Source organism: Schistocerca serialis, chromosome 9 (genome assembly GCF_023864345.2).
Source record: "Schistocerca serialis cubense isolate TAMUIC-IGC-003099 chromosome 9, iqSchSeri2.2, whole genome shotgun sequence".
Taxonomy (NCBI): Eukaryota; Metazoa; Arthropoda; class Insecta; order Orthoptera; family Acrididae; genus Schistocerca; species Schistocerca serialis.
In genome coordinates this window covers 435,132,539-435,154,916 of record NC_064646.1, presented here as the reverse complement: position 1 = coordinate 435,154,916, position 22,378 = coordinate 435,132,539, and the positions used below count along the sequence as shown (strand labels likewise).

The 22,378-nt window shown below is 43.0% G+C and overlaps 1 protein-coding gene across 5 annotated transcripts in view; it reads right to left on the bottom strand.

Moving 5' to 3' along the window:
- LOC126418458 (protein piccolo-like) overlaps positions 1–22,378 on the bottom strand; it is a 344,054-nt gene that overhangs the window by 186,111 nt on the left and 135,565 nt on the right. For all 5 annotated transcript variants that reach the window (XM_050085227.1, XM_050085225.1, XM_050085226.1 and 2 more), the window contains exon 7: positions 15,420–15,481. In XM_050085227.1, coding sequence (XP_049941184.1) covers positions 15,420–15,481 — 62 coding nt within the window. The remainder of the gene's footprint in view (positions 1–15,419; positions 15,482–22,378) is intronic.

The following is a 22,378-nucleotide window of genomic DNA, read 5'->3' as shown; positions in this document are numbered from 1 at the left end:
ATCACGCAAAAGGAAACCATGGGTCAGCCTGGTATGGCCAATGTGGAGATGACACAGTGTGGTCGAGTCCTTTCGGGAGAGGCGAAAGGAAGAACGCCACGGGCCTGGTGTCACCTTAATTGCACGAAGTTTATTAGACAGGGGAGTAGCCTCCCAAGAATTGGCCCGTGACTGTGCGAAGCGGGATTTGATGTGAAGCCGTAAATCCGCTGCAGGAGGGGTTACAGAAAATGGGGGGTAAGTAACTGCTCCCCCAGCCAAACGATCAGCGAGCTCATTACCCGGGATACCCACATGGCCAGGGACCCAAAGGAAGTCAATGGAACAAGCAGCACGGTGAATATCAGCGAGATGGTCATGGATGGCAGAGACAAAGGGATGGCGCGAAAAACACCGGTCAATAGCAAGAAGGCCACTCATCGAGTCTGCACATAACAAAACGCGGTTGTGTTGGGACTGTTTAATAAAGGTAAGGGCCTGGGAAATTGCCATCAATTCCGCAGTAAACACTCCACATGTAGGTGGGAGCAGATGACTTTCCGTCCCAACAGAGGACGTGAAGGCATACCCAACATGATCAGCAGATTTAGAGCCATCAGTGTAAAAAACAACAGCATCCCGAAACTCCCATAAAATTTGGCGGAAAAAGGAACGGAACACCACCGGGGGGAATGGAATCTTTCGGACCTCGGCGGAGATCCATCCGAATTCGAGGCCGAGGAACTAACCAAGGGGTGGTGGAGGGGAGGGAGTGAGGAAGACAGGACAAAGAAGGAAGCTGAAAATCACGGCAAAGAGACGCAAGGCGCAGCCCAACTGGTAAACCCGCCCGAGGGCGGGAGTCGGGTGGGCGACGTCCATGGTCTGGGAACAGGATGGAATAGGAAGGATGAGTGGGAGAGGAACGGATCGTGAGTGCATAAGACACCAGAAGCTGGGACCGCCGAACAGAAAGGGGGGGGATCCCAGCTTCAACCAGGAGACTATCAACAGGGCTAGTAGGGAAGGCACCGGTGGCCAAACGGATACCACGATGGTGGACTGGATCCAGCACGTACAGTGTGGAAGGAGCAGCTGAACCATAAACTTGACAACCATAGTCCAAGCGAGACAGAACTAGAGCACGATAAAGACGGACGAGGAGGGAACAGTCCGCACCCCAAGAGGAGTGGGCAAGGAAGCGAAGGACATTGAGTTTACGGAAACATCCTACCTTCAGGAGTCTGATATGGGGCAGCCAAGTGAGCTTGTTGTCGAAAAGAAGACCCAAGAAACGAAACTGTGGGATCACAGGCTATCTTTGTGCAGCGAGATAGAGCTCTGGATCAGGGTGGATCGTAGTACAGCAACAGAAGTGGACCACTCGCGATTTTAAAGGAGAGAATTGAAACCCGTGTGAGAGGGTCCACGCAGAGGCACGCCATACAGCTACCTGGAGCTGCCGTTCTGCAGATGCCATCGAGGAGGAACTAACCCAAATGCAGAAATCATCCACATACAGGGCAGGGGCGACCAAGGGACCGACAGAGGCCACAAGTCCATCGATAGCAATGAGGAAAAGAAGGACACTCAAGACAGAACCCTGTGGGATGCCCGTCTCCTGGGTCCGTGGAGAACTAAAAGCAGTACCAACTCAGACTCTGAATGACCGATGGATCAGGAACTGGCGGATAAAAATCGGGAGTGGGCCCCGAAGACCCCACTGATGAAGGGTAAGTAAGATGTGATGGTGCCAGGCCGTGTCATAGGCCTTGCGAAGGTCAAAAAACACTGCAACCAAATGGCAGTGCTGGGAAAAAGCCTGCCGGACTGCGGATTCCAAGCGGAGTAAATGATCGATTGTAGACCGTCCCTCTCGAAAGCCACACTGGTAAGGGGACAATAGATCCCGAGATTCGAGGACCCAATTGAGCCGACGGGCTACCATCCGTTCAAGTAACTTACAAACAACATTGGTCAAACTAATTGGCCGATAGCTGTCAACAGATAGGGGGTTCTTACCAGGCTTAAGGACAGGAACCACAATGCTATCCCTCCACTGAGAAGGGAAGTCACCCTGGAGCCAGATACGGTTAAACACCCGAAGAAGATGTGGCCGTTGTGGAGCACTGAGATGTTGAAGCAGTTGGTTATGAATCGAATCTGGGCCAGGGGCCGTATCATGAGAAGAAGATAGAGCAGAAAGAAATTCCCATTCAGTAAAAGGTTCGTTGTAAGATTCTGACTCACAAGGGGTGAAACATAAGGTGGAAGCTTCAGCCCACTGTTTTTGATGAAGGAAAGCAGCTGGATAGGAGGCTGACGCTGATGCCACTGCAAAATGGGTCGCTAGATGTTCTGCAAGAACTAATGGGTCCGTACAAATGCCATCTGGGAGGTGAAGGCCTGCGAGGGTGGACTACCGATGGCAACCTTGGAGAGAGTGAAGTGTAGCCCATACCCGTGACAGAGGGACAGTAGAACCAAGGGAAGAAACGAATCATTCCCAACATATCCGCTTGCTCTGTTTGATTAAATAACGGGCTTTAGCGCGAAGGCGTTTAAAGGTAGTAAGGCTGGCTATGGATGGGTGCCTCTTAAAGTGTTGCAAAGCTCGACGGCGATCACGGATGGCAATGGCAATAGCCGTACTCCACCACGGGACTTGCCGGCGACGAAATGGTCCAGATGAGTGCGGGACAACAAGGCTAGCAGCGCGAACAATCGCGTCAGACACGTCACGGAGGACGTCATCAATACAACCCGACAAAGAGGGAGAAAACGCGACCTGTGCAGTGTATAGAGGCCAATCGGCGCGTTGGAAAGACCAACGAGGCAACCTGTCCATCGGGGAGCGGGAAGGGAGCGTGATAATCAACGGGAAATGGTCACTATCACAAAGGTCGTCGTGTGGCGACCAGTGTAATGAAGGGAGGAGAGAGGGAGAAGAAAGAGAAAGATCAATGGCAGAAAAGGTACCATGACCGGCACTAAACTGAGTAGTGGAGCCATCATTAAGAAGGCACAGGTCGTAGTCTGCAATAAATTGGTCTATAAAAAGACCTCGTCTAGATGGAAAGGCACTGCCCCACAAAGGATGATGAGCATTAAAATCCCCAAGGAGGAGGAAGGGAGGAGGAAGTTGCTGAAGAAGGGCGGTTAAGGTAGCAGGTGTAAGAGTCCTGTCAGGAGGGAGATAAAGATTGCAAACTGTGAATGAAGGGTCGAAGTGGACCCTAACAGCAACCGCTTCCAATGTAGTTTGAAGAGGAATCCACGTGCTAGCAATGTCTGTACGGACCAATGTACAAACCCCACCAGAAGCCCGCAGGGGTCCGACCCGATTTCGACAGAAAACACGGAACCCACGGAGGGTCGGTGAGTGGGTATCAGTAAAATGAGATTCCTGGAGAACCACACAAGCTGCAGAGTAGGACGAAAGAAGGGATTTCAATTCCAGAAGGTGACGATAGTATCCATTACAATTCCACTGGAGAACCACAGAACGATGGTTTGAATGGGGGCTGAAAACTTTAAACCCAGTCATACCGCCGGGTCCCCACCCGTCACCGACAAGGAGGGGGCGACATCCATGAACGACGGGTCAGAATCCGGTTGTGAAGTCGGGGAAGGGACCTCCGGTGACACCAGAGGCTCTTTGTCCCGGGACTTATGTTTCTTCTTCCGTTCAGGCTGAGATCGAGGAGGGCTGTGTGGCATGAAGGAGCCAGCTGCAGCAAGATCACGAACAGAAAGAGACCGGGCGACCTGGGGGCCGACAGACCGCCGCTCCCGCGGTCGTCGCGCAGCAGCAGACCTTTCGCCTGGAAGGTGCCGGGAAGGGGCATCCCGGGAGAGGCGCCCTTGACCGGCAGACGCCGAAGGAGTGGGACACTTCTCCGGCTGGGGAGGGGGAGCAGCGCCCGTAGGAGAAGGTGTGGGAGCCGCAGAGGAGGGAGGGAGGAGAGGGATCTGGGATGGGGGTAAGGAAGGGGGAGGACCCATCCGATTGGGGAAGGAAGTGAGCTGTGCCTTTTCAAAGGAACCATGCCAAGCCTAAACCAGAATGCCGGATGGGGGTTTGAACCGTCGTCGTCCTGAATATGGTCCAGTGTGCTAACCACAGCACCACTCACTCAGTGCTTGCATAAGTATAACCTTCGTTTATGTGTGCATTCTCCTGCCGCCACCTAGTGAGTAGATTTTTTTTTTAATCTGCCCAATTACATTATATTGTCAAAAATTGGAAACTATAACATCTTCAGACAAAGTCAGACCAGCATATCTTTTTCACAAACATCGAATCTTTTATCTCAATCTGCTACCAGAGAACAGTCTTCAACAACACCCATTTCTGACTCCTTCACAATCTGACTGACAGACACATTCTAATCAGTACATACTTTTCCATAAAGTCCGAAAGATTTTGTGATGGTGATTTGCTTTCCCCAGGAGAGAGGGAGATGATGTAATGCATGTTTCATATAGTGTTCACGGCCTTGCCACCAGAGATGAGAGATTCCATAGCTAATATTGTTATTAATTCTTGATAAAAGACACTTTTCTTCTGTGCAAATAAGAGCATGAATATAATTTCGTTAAGGACTTAAGATCAATGGCTTAGTATTAGCACCATACCTCTTGACCAAAGTTATCATTATGGGGATTCACATTTTGCAAAACTGAGTGGAAATATGCTTGTAGTAACACATTTTGTATGTTATTCCGTTAACTCAATAAATTTAGTCAAAACATGAATTATGCAAAACACATGTGCTTAATCATGTTCAGGCAATTGTTCTCATACCCGTCAGACACTGATAACCCAGATGTGATTAGCAGATCATTTGTTACTGACCATATATTTATGGTTCTGAAAGAGGAACCCTAGATAGAGAGGGTGCTGAAAACCTTGCTGTTTCACGCCTTGCTGTACATCTGCCGCAGTTCTGGCCCTACAAGCCAGCATGGTTTGCCCAAGTAGAATCAAGTTTCCGCTGTGTGGGAATCACGGATAAGCCATGAAATTTTCTCTGATGGTGAGCCACCTAAATTACCACTAAACCTCTGAGGCAGGAAACATTATCACAGCACCTCCAAAATTTGAGTTACCTCAAGCTTAAATCCAAGCCAATTCAACTAGTCTCTGCATCCTAGGAATATGGGTATGGCTAGTACTTACCCTAGGAGACGTACAAGATAGAAAACTGTCTCAGTACCTGAGGCATCTCCACTGTATAATGGATGTAAGAAGTGTCCAACATACTCTACTCTGCACACCCAGCTGGACAACTTACAGCACAAATGCAGGTGGTAAGAGCAACTCATGCAAAGATGCAGTTGGTCAAAATAGCAAAGTAAGTTGGTCATATTAAGAAAGCACGCCCTCCCCCTCCCCCCATCAAGCGCCTATTTCAGCATCACGACAGTATCTTTTAATGCCTATCCAATAAGACTGACATTGCAGCTGCACAACTGCACGAGTTTCTCACTCGTCTCGCACAATGTGCAGTACAAATGGATACCACCAACATTCCTGCACTTTTTCAGACGTCAACTCACCGACATTCAGTGATGCACTTAAGTTATCTGTAACTTGTTAGTTTCATGTGTTGTGTACGGCTTCGTACACAGTGGTAAGGAGACGGCTTCAAAATGGTGCCGCGACTGTTATTTTAAGAAAGCTGAACGCGACCAGAAATGATTAGCGAACAAGTGAACACAACATATAGAAGATTTACTTAACTTGTATTTCGCCAAGCGAATGAAGACTTATTACAAATACGCAGCAAGAAACTGAGTCCAGCTATAACACTGTCAACTAAGATGAGGGTCTCTGTACTAAGCATTAACGATGGAGCTGCCGCTAGGTGGCATCTGCATAACAATACATAGCAAAGTCACTCTGAGTGCAAGTGGGCTGAGTGGCTGCCACCAGCCATCCTCTATCATGGGTGGCAGAGGCACTTGTAATAGTAACCCACTGGAGGCAAGATTCACCAGGCATGCACCACTGGGTGCATGACCGCTAATCAGTGTCTAAAGAAAACTTGCAACTCCACTGACATGAAATCAGTGGGGTGGTATCAATACGTGACACCATACCATGGAAAGTTTGAGGATCAAGTATAGAAACATACCACCTTTTCCACACTCAAGGCCAACAGAAGCTGTATACAGATGCATCAGCTTGCTGAATTATCTCTCAGCACTAGTACATAACTGCAGAAGACCCAGACAGAAATTACTTGTATACACAGATTCAGATTGTATTTTTCCACATACCCTTCTACACAATCACTGCCCAATGATGGTCTTCCTGTCTGCTGCCAATAATTCCTCCATAGGTTTTTCTGCTACAGTACAGATGCAGCTTGGTATCAGCAAGCACTGTGTTTTCAGCTGGGATTCACCATCACTGACATTGCAGAGCCCATATCTGGAGTTCACTTCCTGTCACACTACCAAACACTAAGAGGTTATGACTAACTGATGGTGTTACTAGACTCACTGCCAGAAGACTGCATTTTGATGCTATTGTTCATGTTGCAGGCTGAGTCAGGCTTTCAGGAACCATTCCAAACTATTGGACCAGTGCCCGACAACCACTTGCTTTCATGGCACACCATGAGAGGTACACCATAGCACAGCGCCACATAATAAAACACTGCTGTCTCACACCATCCCCAAGGCCTCGCACCAGACCACTTAAGTAGCAAACCTGAATCTGATGGAATATTACGTGAAGGTACCACTCCCAGCAGATGTTGATTGTCACCCCTCCATTTATCAAAAAACAGTTTTAAAAGACCGATGGTGCATGGTACCCATGCAGGGATTGTCCTGCAGCTAAAGTCACAGGCTACAACAGGCTGATACCCAGTGCTATTTTTGAGAGAATATAACCATGCATTCAGTGGTGTCACTGTCTTAAGTGCTTTGGATTATTGTAAGACATTTACTAACATTCCAGTGGTAGAGGAAGATATTCTGAAAACAGCAATCACCACACCATTTAGCATTGTATAGAGCATATTTACAACATTCAGTTTACAAACTGCTGCACAATCATTTATCGACTCCATTCCCCAATGGATTCTCTTTTCGTTTTGCTACCTGGACAACAGTTGTATTTGCACAGCTGCTAAAGAGCACTTTGCCCAAGTTTTCCAATGCCTCAAATATTTTGATGTAGTAATAAATACGGCTAAGTGTGTATTTGGTGAACCATAGGTCACATTCCTGGACCATCTTATTTCTTCAGCATAATCATCACCCTTACCCAAAGGGAAAGGGCTGTCACTCAAAACTGATTACCTGCAAACAGTCAAAGAACTACACTGCTTCCTTACACTGTTAAATTTTGAACATTGGCATCTACCTCTGATGACAGTACTGCAAGAACCACTGACTGCTGCAGTCATAGGTGTCAAGACAAAAGGTAGTAGCCCCATATAATGAACACAAGAAATGGATATGGCTCCCACTGTTGCAAAGCAGAGCCTTGCTGATGCAGTTCTGCTTGCTCACCCTGTGCAAGTAGCACCACTGCACTGATGAAAGATGCCAGCCACTTTGTCACTGGAGCCAAGTTGTAACAAGTTAATGCTGCATAGCAAACTCCTGCAATCTTTTTCACCTAAGGACTACTTCACACAGGGCAACTGCACTGCTTAAAACTGTGAATTATTGGTGTACGAAGAAATCAGATCCATCCTCAGTTGGAAGTCAGATACTTCTTTATATTTGTGGATCACATACAATTTGTCTATGCATTCCAGCAAAGCAACAATGAATGTTCGCCATGCCAGAACATCACTTGGAATTTATTTCACAATTCACTACAGACATTCACCATACATCTAGGCTAAATAATGTCGCAAACGCCCTCTCTTGTGATAGTAGCATCTTGAGCTGCATCGACTTTGCAGAGCTTGTCAAAATGCAGAGAAAAGCTTGCACAATGCCCCACAGATTACAGCTGTGGCATACCTAATGGAAACCTCGATAGTTTCTTCCAGCTGAATTTTGACGCCATACCTTTGAAGGTCTACGTAATCTTATTCACCTCTAATTCACTGCATCGGCCCGGTAAGTCTGCGCATCTTTTTCCGGTCTGGTGTTCAAAAGGACTGCTGCCTAGCCTGTCAATGCAGTAAAGTAGCCTGCCACATACACACATCAATAGGCAATTTTCCAAACACTACTGCACATTTTGCTTATTGACACATAGGTGTAGTTGGTCCACTGCTGCCCTCTGACAGCAAATGCTATTTACTGACAATGATAGAGTGCTTCAATTTGCTGGCCAGAAGCATACTGGTTGCAAACATTCCAGCAGAGACACCAGTTTTTACTTCAAACTGGTTTTCCTACTTTGGCTACTTCATATGACAATGGACCGCAATCAACAGTTTGAATATGACTTGTTTTCCCAATTGAATAAGCTTTGCAGTAATAATCATCACCAGACCACAAGCTACTATTCAGTTACCAATGGTATGATTAAGCTATGGCATCATACACTCAATGCAGCCTTGAGATACCATTCTGCTCTCTGGATAGCTGCACTTCTGAAGGTTCTACTTGGCCTTAATAAAGCATATGGTCGATCTCAACATTTCATCAGCTGAAGCGATTTATGGCAAACCATTGTACCTGCCTGGTGAATTTGTTGACCAAACTGCCACACACCCATCAGATGCTAACCTACCAGATCATTTTGTATGTCTGCACGACTACAGCACTCGCATTCAGCCTCCACCTTCCTCCAGGGATGTTTCCACATCTACCTCCATAGCACAGTAATTGTCAAGACCTGTTTCTGAAACCTTCTCTGATCGACAGAGACATTCTGACTAGCGCATCCATTTTACAACAAGACTTTTGGATGACACTGGTTTCCTCCAGGGAGGAGGTAAAATGCAAGGGGGGAGGGGAAGGGCTGGTGTAGCAGCATTGAGAACTAATTGCTATTTCATACAGTGTTTAGAGATTCTGCATTGAATACTGTTACCAGGACTGTAAGGACGACACAGTTTTCTTTGGTGGAAAACTGAAGTTCAGCATAAAAAAATACGCAAGAGTACAGTTCCAAAAATCTTTATCAGGAGTTTTAATAACTATGATTCGTCATTAGCAGCTCACTGTTTGGGCAAAATAATTATTATGGACATAAACTTCCTGCAATACACTGTGGGAATAGTGTCTGTAACAGTTTGCATACTATTCTGTTAATTCAGCAAAGACAGTAAGTCATGACATCTGCTTAATTACCCTAAACACATGTGCCTTAGAATGTCCATCGTAACTGTTCAAATAGTGTATGCTCTTTATCAAAATGTACTTTCTGATTTTTATTCTGAAAATGAGTTTGTTAAGTTCAGAGAATGTTCTGACATTATGAATATCCTCTTCTCATTACTAAGAGTGCCTATACACAACAGTGTAGAGGCTCTCAACCTAGAAGTTGCAGAAATTTTTGTCGTCATAATTTTGTTCACAAGTGGAAGAGAGGTGCTGGCAGACAATACCTCATCAGCAGACTATCTGCCAATGACATGGGAGAAAGAGAAACCTCTCTGCTGCGTCACATGGATAGATGATTCATGACAATGATGGTGGCCAATCACTAATAAATAACAGGCACAAGAAATGCAATTACAGCAGGATTATTCCTTGAAATATAAGTGCAGAAGTGTTGTCAATATGACGTTCAATATTATATACAGCATTTCCTTTGAAAGGGGATTATTTTTTATTTTTATTTATTTAGTTATTTATTTTTTACAATGAAGATCATATAACTTTATAGAATGTATGTCACTGAACCTTTAAAATTTATCGAGTCCTTTTCCTCTCAGTTCATTTATCATACAGTCATGCTTCCTAAGTACATACATAAAATCTCTAAACAGAAAAGTTGTTCCACAGTTTCACAGCATCTTGAAATAGCAGTTACATTTGGATCTGTTAAAAAATTTTACTGAACTCCACAACTTTTCGGCTGCTGTGTGCATCTCTATCTCCTGACTAAACAGGTCTATTATCAATTACATTTCATCTTAGATGTTTTATTAATGCATGATATTCTCCTTAATTTTTGTACTCAACAAGGGATGTATCCTCACTTCTTTATCACATAGGCCACTGGCTCTTTTGTTCACTTGAAATCTGTACAGCAAAATTCTTCACTCAGATACAATACACCCATTCCTCAAGCTTAATTTACTTTACAATAGAATTATTGTGTAATTCTACATTCAAACTCATGTCACCTTTTAAAAAATTAAAGATTTTGGTCAGTATTTTATGTGAAAGTGGCATCAAGTTTCAATTGCGATTTACTGGAATACAGTAATGGTTTTTTATCGTTACACAGGACTTCAAGTAAACAGTAAGTTCTGATACTGCCATTAAAATAGGCATCTGGCTTCTCATTAAGAAACAATAGCTATGTACATTCATACTTTAGCCAGTTAAACCAGTTGCTTGCAAAATCGTATTGCAGTTTCACATGCAGGAAGTTTGACTGTATACGTGTCTAATCTGCTAATCAAATATTAAATCTCTGAGCATCAAAGAGACACCTGCTTCACTTAGTATTAATATGCCAATTCGAAACAACACGCAACACTGTGGTCACAGTGAAGACAAAATTGTTGCTTAATTGCATAATATTAAATAAGATATTCTTCTAATATAATCTTCTTTTATCCTGGAAAGTTGAATCCAAACCACAACCAGCATGGTATAAGCCCTCTAGATAGAACTTAAAAGGGGAGGAGTTTTATATAAAGAAACATTCACATAGCAAGTTTCCAGTGTCTGACAAGGGGGACAATTAAGAATCAATGGATTTCATTTGCCAGTATGTAGTGAGTATTTTTACCACTGAAGCAGAAGTACAGCCACTGTTGTGATAGGGTACACAGTTCAGCGCAATCTGAAGTCAGTGGTAGACATAGATCATCATCCAAAATCATACTGAATGCTTTCTCAGCAAATTTTGAACAATTACTACAGGACCCCATTGAAAGTGGAAATGGTTGCAAAATTATACTTGACCTCTTAACAAGTACTGCTGAGCAAATAAGGAGCATCATGATAGATACAGGGATTAGTGACCACAAGATGGTGGTTGTGAGACTGACTACTGTAATATCCAAACCCACCATAAATAAATGCAAAATACATCTACTTTTAAAAAGCTGAAAAAAATTTGAATGACACCTCCCCAAGAGTGTCTCCAATCCTTCCTATCTGATTATGTAAGCAAAGACCAGATGTGGTTTAAATTCAAGGAAATGGTATAGACAGCAATTGGGCGATAAATACTAAGTAAATTAATAAGACATGACATGGATCCCCTATGATACACAAAAGATTTCAGAACATTGTTGCAGAAGCAACAAATAAAAGCATGCCAAATTTAAAAGAATGCAAAGTTCCCATGATTAGCAAAGTTTTCCAAAAGTTCAAAATTATGCTTGAACTTCAATGTGAGTTTCTTTTAATAGTTTCCACAACTCTGTCTCAAAATCTGGCAGAAAACCCAAAGTGATTCTGGTCATATGTAAAGCACACCAGCAGCAGCAGCAAGACGCAATCAATACCTTCACTATGTGATAACCATGATGTTACTGATGACAGTGCCATTAAAGCAGTTTACTAAAAGTGGGTTTTCCAAAATTCTTTTGCAAAAGAAGAGGAAGTAAATATTCCATAATTCGAATCAGGAACTGCCAGCTTAAATCACTCTTGTCCAGATTGCATATCAGTTAGGTTATTTCCAGAGTATGCTGATACAATAGCTCCACACTCGGCAATAACAACTGCTTGCTCCTAGAAAGCCCTGTTCCCGAAGGCTTGAAAGTTGTTCATATCACACCAATACCCAAGAAAGGACATAGCAGTAATCTGGTGAATTACAGATCCAAATCACTAACAATGATTTGCAGTAGAGTTTTGGAACATATATCGAGTTCAAACCTTATGAATTACATCAAAGAAAAAGATTTATTGACAAATGTCAACATGGATTCAGAAAATATTGCTCTTGTGCAACACAACTAGCTCTTTATTCTCACGAAGTAATAAGTGCTACCGACAAGGGATGTCAAATTGATCCCATATTTTTAGATTTCCAGAAGTCTTTTGAAACCGTTCCTCACATGTGACTTCTAATCAAATTACATGCTTATGGATGTCTTCTCATGTGTGCGACTGGGTTAGTGATTTCCTGTCAACAAGGTCACAGTCTGCAGTAACTGTCAGAAAGTATAGAGTAAAACAGGTGCAGTATCTGGCATCGCCCAAGGAAGTGTTATAAACCATCTGCTGTTCCTGCTCTACATACATGATTTAGAAGATAATCTGAGTAACAATCTTAGATTGTTCACAGATGATACCATCATTTACCATTTTGTAAAGTCACCAGAAGATCAAAACCAATTGTAAAATGATTTAGACAAGACATCTGTATGATGTAAAATGTAACAATTGATTAAGTAATGAAAAGGGTGAAGTCCACAGGAGTACTAAAAGAATTTGCTAAATTTCAATTATATGATAAATTACACAAATGTAAAGTCTGGAAACTAAGCTAAATACTTACGGATTACAATTATGAATAACTTAAATTGGACTAATCACACAGGTAATGTAATGGGGAAACCAAACCAAAGCCTGTGATTTATTGGCAGAACACTTAAAAATTCAACAGATCTACTAAAGAAGACTGCTTAAACTACGCTTCTCTGACCTCTCCTGCAGTATTCCTGTGTTGTGGGATCTGCATCAAGGTTTGATAGAGGATATCAAAGAAGTTCAAAGAAGGGCAGCTTGTTTTCTATTATCACAAAAAAGGGGAGAGAGAGTCATGGATATGATACACGACTTGGGCAGGCAATCACTAAAGTAAAGATGTTTTTCATTGTGGCATGACCTTCTGGTGAAATTTCAATCACAAACTTTCTCCTCAGAGTGTGAAAATATTTTGTTGATGACTACCAATACAGGGAGGAATGATCATCACAATAAAATAAGTGAAATCATAACTCACACAGAAAGACTTAAACGTTCATTTTTCCCAAGTGCTGTTCGAGGGTGGAACAGTACAGAAACGCTTGAAGGTGGTTTGATTAACCCTCCGCCAGGCACTTAATTGTGACTTGCAGAGTAATCACAAATGTAGATGAACAGAAATTGTAAGAACTGGATGACAGTGGCTTGATTCTACCATCTTTTTCTACACCAATATTACACAGGAATTTATTAAAATATACTTGTTCATATAAAACAATTGCAGAATTTCTAAAAGCATTAGGCATTAAAAAAAGCCAGTCAGTCATCCCAGCACAAAATAATCCATGCTCAGAGGTAAGCACGGAGTGTATATTTATGACATCTGCTGACCTGTCAAATGTGTTATGTGTGGTACTTAATCTGTTGCATAATACAGATACATTACTACTTCTACCAATGAATTCATACCAGTTTCACATTGTGTTATGCCCTTCTATGAATATATTATCTTCCCTAACATTACAGTATAATACCTTCCCAAATCCAAATTTGTTAATATCTTCTTACAGACCAGTTACGCAACTGGCCAGTTCAGCTCCAAAAAACTACTGTTTGCTTTTGTAATAAACTGCCATTTCATTTTGTTTACATGAATGGTTTGAGGACTTCTCAATGTAACTACCATGTGTCTACAGTATGGTACATTTTTCTTGAAAATCTTGGGAAATTTCCAAATGAACCACGAGTAAATCATTATTCCTGACATGTAAAAGCAGAACAAGCCTCAATGAATGTCATGCAAAACAAGTTTCGAAATTTGCTGACAGATTAAAACACTGGGCCTTGAAATTCACAAGCAATGCTTTTACTAAGTGAGCAATTCAGTTATTCCTCACAACTTGTCGTCACTGTTTTATTTATTTATTTATTTGGATGGTGGGGGGAATACCTACCAATAAGACCATTAAGTGCAACCCCACTTCGCTGTGGCATAGCACATCGGATTGTTCAAACCAAAATACAGCACAGAGTTTTGTTTTTTTAATGGAAAGAATAGAAAGCCAGTTTCATTTTTTCAGCTATGAAAAACTATATGCATTGCTGCACAAACGGATGACAAGACATTTTTTAGTGATGAATCAGAATATCGTAATAAATTTCCATTTAATATTATACAATAATCCTTTCGCTCTTCCTCCCCTTCTCCCTCCCTGTCCATGCAACTTCCTTTTGCCACTACTCAATCCAGCTAGATCGCTGCTCACCTCAGATGCAATCACAGTTGGACCTTGGTACCCTGAGACAACAGGGGCAGGTGCGTGTTAGTTTTGCTTCTGTGAATGTGCTTTCTGCCTCTGATGAAGCACTTTGTCCGAAATGTGGATATTTCTAGCATTCTTTTTCGCTGTACTCGTCTGCAACTCAACTCCACTTCTACACCAACTGCACCACATTCATTGAGTAATGTTCTATGTGGGGATGACAAACCTGCATGATTGCCCATGGTCGAACTATGGCTAGCCATAGCCTTTACCATCACACTGCTAGACTTGGTGCCCACCACAACACCAGTGGCTTCAATATCCATATACTATTTGGACCCCTTCCCCCTCCCCCAGCATCAGCTCCTCAAAAGTATGCAAATGCAAACTGACCCTATAGCATATCTTCTGTCTTTGCAGTCCTGCTAGTCTAAACTCCCCCTTTCAACAACCTAAACTCTATTCTCACTTTTCCTCTCGTTATTCTCCACACCAATTCCAAAACCTTGTAATTACTTCTGCACCACTCTCATTCTATTCTTGTTCCATAAATCTTAGCCCCTCCCAGGTGTTAAGGCACCTGTCCTCTACACCATCACCACATCACTCCTGCCTGCTTGAAGAATCACTTCTATACAGTCAACATAGTCCAGCTACAGATGGGTAGGTGCATTTTTGTATCTGTATGGTAGTGCGTGTAAGAGAGTATTTACTTGAACCAGAAGAAAGAAAAGTAGCTGAAAAGCTAATGAAGTCTCATAATTGTTACGTGTTTACAGTATATACATCAAATATTTATCAGCTATAAATAAGTGATTGCCTTTCCTAAATTACTGTTTTCCTCCCATAATTTCTGTTAACAAAACAACTTTGTGCTTCAGCTTTTACTTCAATGATATAAATTACTTAAAAATTACACACTACAGTTAACTTTTCCCCCTCCCATTTAGTTTTGTTCAGTATTACGCTCTCATACAGTGATTTTAATGTAGGCTCAGCCATACTTAAAGATACAGTTAATTTTAGAATGAGTGTGTGAAACGCTACTTTGGGTTTTGGGAACTGTAATACATAAAAGACAATGTTACATGCTGTTATACATGAAAAAAATTTCTACCAGAGACATAAATATTAAATTTTTATTTCACTCACCTTATAACTGTTGTGACACTAGACAAAGAAGAATTATTGCTGCCTGTGTCCGGTAACGAATCCTGGGAAAAAAAGGAAAGCCTTATTGTATTAAAAATGTAGTATTGTGTATCTTATTAAATAAAACAACAACAAAAACAATCAGTTATTGACAAAATAATCCAATTGGGTAGATAAAAAATCTGCTCACCAAGTGGTGGTAGAAAACATACATAAAAGACAGTTGTAATAGGCAAGCTTTCAGAGACAGTGACTCCTCCTCCAGGCAGAAGGGTTGAGGGGAAAGGAAGAGGGGTGAAGGAAGAGGGCTTGAGAGGTCTAGGAAAAGGGGTAGATTTCGAGAAAGTCGCCCAGAACCACAGGTCAGGGGAGACTTACCGCACACGATGAGGAAGGGAGACTGATTGTTGGGGACTGCATTGGACAACATTTGAAGAGCTGAGAGCGTAAAGGTGGAAGACAGGATAATACACAGAAAGAGATTACTTCTTAATCATGTACAAGTTAATAAAAGTGAAAAACTAAGTGCATTGTCCATAAGGGAGGCGGGAGGGAGACGGTGAAAAATAGAAGGTAAAGACAATGAAAGATGTAGAAACTAAAATGGAGTCAAGCAAAGAATAGTTACTGTGGAGAAATGCTGACTCAGATGAAATTAACGTAAATTAAGGCCAAGTGGGTGGTGAGAACCAAGAACATGTTGTAGTGCTAGTTCCCACCAGCAGAGTTCTGAGAAACTGGTGTCTGTGGGAAGAATTCAGATGGCACGTGTGGTGAAACACATTCCGAGGTCACAATTGTCATGTTGTAGAGCATGCTCTGCAGCAAGACATTGTGAGTTGCCAGTATAAACTCTCTGCCTACGCCCATTTATTGTAACTGATAATTTGGTGATAGTCACGCTGATGTAGAAGGCCAAACAGTGTTTATATAGCAGCTGGTGTAAGACATGTGTCATTTCACAGGTGGCTCTCACTTTGATAGTTTGTGTTTCGCCAGTTACAGGGCTGCTATACGTGGTGGTACGAGGGTGTATAGGGCAAGTCTTGCGACAGGGATGCTCACAGGAGTAGGAGCCATAGGGTAGGGAGATGGGTGCAGAAGGAGCATAGGGTCTGGCAAGAATATTTTGGAGATTGGGAGGGCGACAGAAAACTACTCTAGGTGTGGTGGGCAAAATTTCAGACAGAATGGATCTCATTTCAGGGCATGATTTTAGGAAGTCATGATCCTGTTGATGTAGCTGGTTAACACATTCTATACCAGGATAATACTGAATCACTAGTGGTCTGCTGCAAAGTTGTTTTTTGAAGGGATCAGCAGTATCAGGATTTGATGTGATGGGCCGGGAAATCCGCCTTTTAATGAGGCTGGTGGGGTAATTACGTGCAGTAAAGGCTGAGGTAGAGAATGGTGGCATATTGCTGTTAAAGAGCCTTCATCCAAACAAATACAATTGCCTCAGATGCCAAGACTGTAAGGGAGGGAATGTTCAACATGGAAAGAATGGCAACTGTCAAAATGTAAGTACAATTGTATATTGGTAGGTTTAATGTGGACAAAAGTGTGTAGAAGGCCTTCAGTGAGGACGAGATCAATATGAAGGAAAGTGGCACGGGATTCGGAATAGCGCCATGTGAAATTTAATTGGGAGAAGATATTCAGAGATTACAGGAATTTTAGCACACCAGCCTCACCATGAGTCCATGTGGTAAAGATGTCATCAATGTAGCTAAACCAAGCCAGGGGCTGCCCTGAAATGAGATCCATTCTGTCTGAAATTTTGCCCACCATATCTAGAGTAGTTTTCCATTCCCCTCCCGCTCCACAATATTCTTGTCAGACCCAAATGCTCCTCCTGCACATATCTCCCTACCCTATGGCTCCTACCCCTGTGACCATCCCCACTGCAAGACTTGCCCTATGCACCCTCCTACCACTACCTATAGCAGCCCTGTAACTGGCAAAACAAACTATCAAAGGGAGAGCCACCTGTGAAACGACACACGTCTTATACCATCTGTTATGTAAACACGGGTAGGCCTTCTACATTGGCATGACCACCACCAAATTATCAATTAGTGTGAATGGGCACAGGCAGAGGGTGTATACTGGCAACTCACAATATCCTGTTGCAGAGCATGCTCTACAACATGACTATCATGACCTCGGCGCCTGTTTCACCACACGTGCCATCTGGGTTCTTCCCCCAGACATCAGTTTCTCAAAACTCCGCAGGTGGGAACTAGCAGTACAACATGTCCTTGGTTCTCGCCACCCACTTGGCCTTAATTTACGTTACTTTCTTCCAGTATTTTCTCACAGTAACTACTCTTTGCTTCACTCCATTTTACTTTCCCACATCTTTCGTTGTCTTAGCATCCATTTTTCGCCACCCCCTTCTCATCTCTGTTACATAAAATGTGCTTAGCTCTTCACTCTTTATTAACTCATGCATGATGTTTAAGCAGTAATCTCTGCCTGCGTATTACCCTGTCTTCTATCTTTAAGCCCTCAGGTTTTCAAATCTCATCCAATGCAGTTCCCAATGATTAGTTTCTCCTTCTCGTCCCATACAGTAAGTCTTCCCTGACCCACCATTCTGGCTGACTTTCCCGAAACCTACCCCTTTTCCTTCACCCCTTTCTCCTTCCCCTTCAACCCTTCCACCTGAAGAAGGAGCTAGCGTCTTGCCAATTACAACCATCTTTTATGTGTGTGTTCTGCCATAACTTGGCGAGTAGAGTCTTTATCTATCCAATACAATGGAAATCTGAGGTATACTATGGAAAACAGTTGAGAAGGGAGAGGGCCATCTACTTGCCGAGCACCAAAATGAAAATGAGCGGGCAGTTTCTGACAGCTCAGCTCTAAATATCCCAGTTCTGGTAAATAGTAAACTATGGTATCCTCTTCTGACATTTCTAGCATTAAAAAATATATGGTAGAAAATGAGAATGACACAAAACATAGAATGTGTGGTGTCACCGCCAGACACCACACTTGCTAGGTGGTAGCTTTAAATCGGCCGCGGTCCATTAGTACATGTCGGACCCGTGTGTCGCCACTGTCAGGGATCGCAGACCAAGCCCCACCACAAGGCAGGTCTCGAGATACGGGATAGGACTCGCCCCAGTTGTACGGACGACTTTGCTAGCGACTACATGGACGAAGCATTGCTCATTAGCCGAGCCAATAGTTAAGAATAGCCTTCAGCTAAGTCAATGGCTACGACCTAGCAAGGCGCCATTAGTAACATTTCATGTATCTATGGAGTCTCACTTGTATCGCCACAATCTCCAGATGTACCACAAGGATGGATTAAAGTTAAGTATTCCAGCAGCTACGTACTTTTCTTTATAGCATTCATTACGTATCCTGTTTCAGACCTCACGCCATCCTGCTTTAGCTTAGCGCGTGCCTTTCGGCTTCCTCTCATTGTGTCTAGGCTGTCTTGTCTAGACACAACATTTTTGGCGACGAGTCAACGGAAAGGGTCTTGTTCTTCCTAATTGCTTACATTTACTTGTGTCATGGCTTCGCCAAATGTACTGTCCGAATTTTATCGCTTGCAGAATCAGCAGACGCAGGCGTTATTGGATGCCCTTGGACAGCTCGTCCAGGGTCAACGTGCACTGCAAAACGATGCGGCCACAGCCGCTTCACCGCTACCGCAACCACAACATGCAGTTGCACCACCATTCCGTAATTTTCAACCCGACGTGGAAACATGGACGGAGTGGTCACGCCAGTTTGGATTTCATCTCGCCGCCTACAGAATTCAAGGTAACGAGTGGCAGCCTCATTTATTGGCGTGTGTAGGGGTGCAAACGTACCGTGTGATAGTGAAATTATTTCCCCGACGCGATGTAGCAACTCTGTCCTACGAAGAAATTTTGTCGGCGTTAGATGCCTATTTCAAGGAAACAGTTAATGTAGTTGCAAAAAGGTATACTTTCTTTCGTACAAAACGTACGGCCGGTCAAACTAATAGGGAGTGGGTTGCAACATTGCAAGGCCTTACTAGGGATTGTGCTTTTGAGTGTGAATGTGGACTCCCTTATTCAGATACTATGGTACGTGATGCAATTGCACAGAACTTTTCTGATGTTCGCATACGGGAACACATTTTGAAACTCGTCAATCCCTCCCTTCAACAAGTGATAGACATATTGGATAAACAAGACACGCTTGACTTTGCTCAGGAGTCATTTGCAACTTCGCCAGCCGTGTGTAACATTAACCGGCCCACCGGGCGCGCTGCACGGCCCGGTAAACTGCCCTCGCGCACGTCCACGCAGCTGCCGCCACGCTCTAAACCAGGTGTGCCGCGCCAGCATACAAATGCAGTGAAATCATGCCCGCGGTGCGCAACTAGACATTCGCGTGACAATTGCCCGTCACGCCAAGCTATTTGCTTTTTATGTAATAAGAAAGGACATGTTCGAAGTGTTTGCCAGAAAAAGCTCGGATCAGACACACACAACCATTTCAGGCCCTTTGCTTCGCGCCGGAATCGAACCAAGAATACTCAGGCTCGTGGACCTTCGCCCGTGGACATTCATGTAGTTAATTCCACTCCGCCCAGTGCCACTTTCTCTAACAGTGACTGTGTTCGTCCCACACAAAGTGTGCGTCGACGTCGCTGGAAATTACGTCAACATGGGGTCCTCCCCACGGCGGGCGGAAGCCTTATAACACGACCGTTCGCCGATTTGCGGGGGAGGAATGTGGTGTCACCGCCAGACACCACACTTGCTAGGTGGTAGCTTTAAATCGGCCGCGGTCCATTAGTACATGTCGGACCCGCGTGTCGCCACTGTCAGGGATCGCAGACCGAGCGCCACCACAAGGCAGGTCTCGAGATACGGGATAGCACTCGCCCCAGTTGTACGGATGACTTTGCTAGCGACTACATGGACGAAGCATTGCTCATTAGCTGAGCCAATAGTTAGAATAGCCTTCAGCTAAGTCAATGGCTACGACCTAGCAAGGCGCCATTAGTAACATTTCATGTATCTATGGAGTCTCACTTGTATCGCCACAATCTCCAGATGTACCACAAGGATGGATTAAAGTTAAGTATTCCAGCAGCTACGTACTTTTCTTTATAGCATTCATTACGTATCCTGTTTCAGACCTCACGCCATCCTGCTTTAGCTTAGCGCGTGCCTTTCGGCTTCCTCTCATTGTGTCTAGGCTGTCTTGTCTAGACACAACAGAATGCTCCAAACTACTGCATTTGTACTCCACCCATCAAGAAGGTACTGTGAAAGACAAAATTCAGATGTTATGCTAGTTTCATCAACATTCATGCCTTTGTCACCATTGATTAGGTCCTACCCATTTAGTTCATTTATGGCATTATCAATGAGACCTATGGTATCCATCATGCAAGTTTGATAACTAATGGTTAAAACAGCTACTACAACCAATAAAGTTTATTGACAGCTTCAAGTGGAAATGATACTCTCCACTAATAACAAAACTGTAAAACCATCTGTATCTGCCTAAACACGCTAATCTCCAAAACTATTAGACAAATTTTCATTGGGTTTTCATGGGTAACTGAGCACAGCATCAAGCAACATGTAGGCTCTATTACAACAAAATTGGATCACAGAAAAAACATATCGTAATTTAAATTCTTAGGAGCCTGCTCAGCTTAGAATTCCTCATGTTTACCTTAGTGACAGCACAGTGGACCAAAGAATGAATAGATGGCACTGCTAGTTTTGTAGTATACCAAAGGGGCGACTGGTGGCACTGTTTTTTTTTTTTTTTACCTCAGTGACAGAGTTATGTGTCACGATCTTTTCTTTACAACTACAACTTAACATAGAAGTTACTTGATAGGATATACAGATTTAAAACAAACACTAACAAAGAGATAGAGGGGCTGGCCAGTACTTACCTCAGCTCAGTACAGTCGATAGATAACACAAAACAGAACAGAAAATTTACATTCCTAGCTTTCGGAACTTTGTTCCTTCATCAGGGAGGAGAGAGGGGAAAAAAGGGGAAGAAGGGAAAGTGGATTTAGTTACTCACAACACAGGTTATGAAGCAACAGGGAAAAGTAAACAGGGAGGGTACCTGGGTTGTGAGTAACTAAATCCACTTTCCCTTCTTCCCCTTTTTTCCCCTCTCTCCTCCCTGATGAAGGAACAAAGTTCCAAAAGCTAGGAATGTAAATTTTCTGTTCTGTTTTGTGTTATCTATCGGCTGTACTGAGCTGACGTAAGTACTGGCCAGCCCCTCTGTCTCTTTGTTAGTATTTGTTTCACATCTTTATATGAGATTTTCCATTAATCATTTAGATATACAGATTTACTGATTTCACTTTGTGTATTAAAAACTTAACAAAATCGCATTGGTCCTTTTGATAGGTTTCATTTATATTTGACTTTTTAGGTAGGAAAAACGAATTTACTGGCAAAGTGGTCCTACAAGGGTTCAATTTTTACCGACCGAGGTACGGAAACCTAAAAAGCGATGGAATGCAAAGGCCTTTCTTTCATTTCTGTTGTGAAGCACATGCGTATAGGTAGCATTACAACTAAATTTAAAAACACTAAAAAGCCTAGTGCAAGACAGAAAGCACATGAAATGCTACTTAAAGAGTTTTCTCATTATGCCTTTTCTCCAGCTTGTTGCCACCTTTTCCTTTAATTTTCTCCTGTTTCAGATTATCAACATATCCAATCATCTATGCAACAACATATTTTTTTCACCAGCTCGTACAATCCTTTACAACCTTACTTTCATTTTCACCTTTTTGAGTTGTTCTTTATGCACAAGTTTACTATCTTTCTTACATAAATAAATGAATCTCCTGAGGCTATAAGCCTATTGCAAGTCTATATCTACATCTACAAGACTACTCTCTGCAGTTCACACGTAAGTGCATGGCATATAGCTCATAGAACCATTTTTGGACTCTTTTGTCCATTCCACTC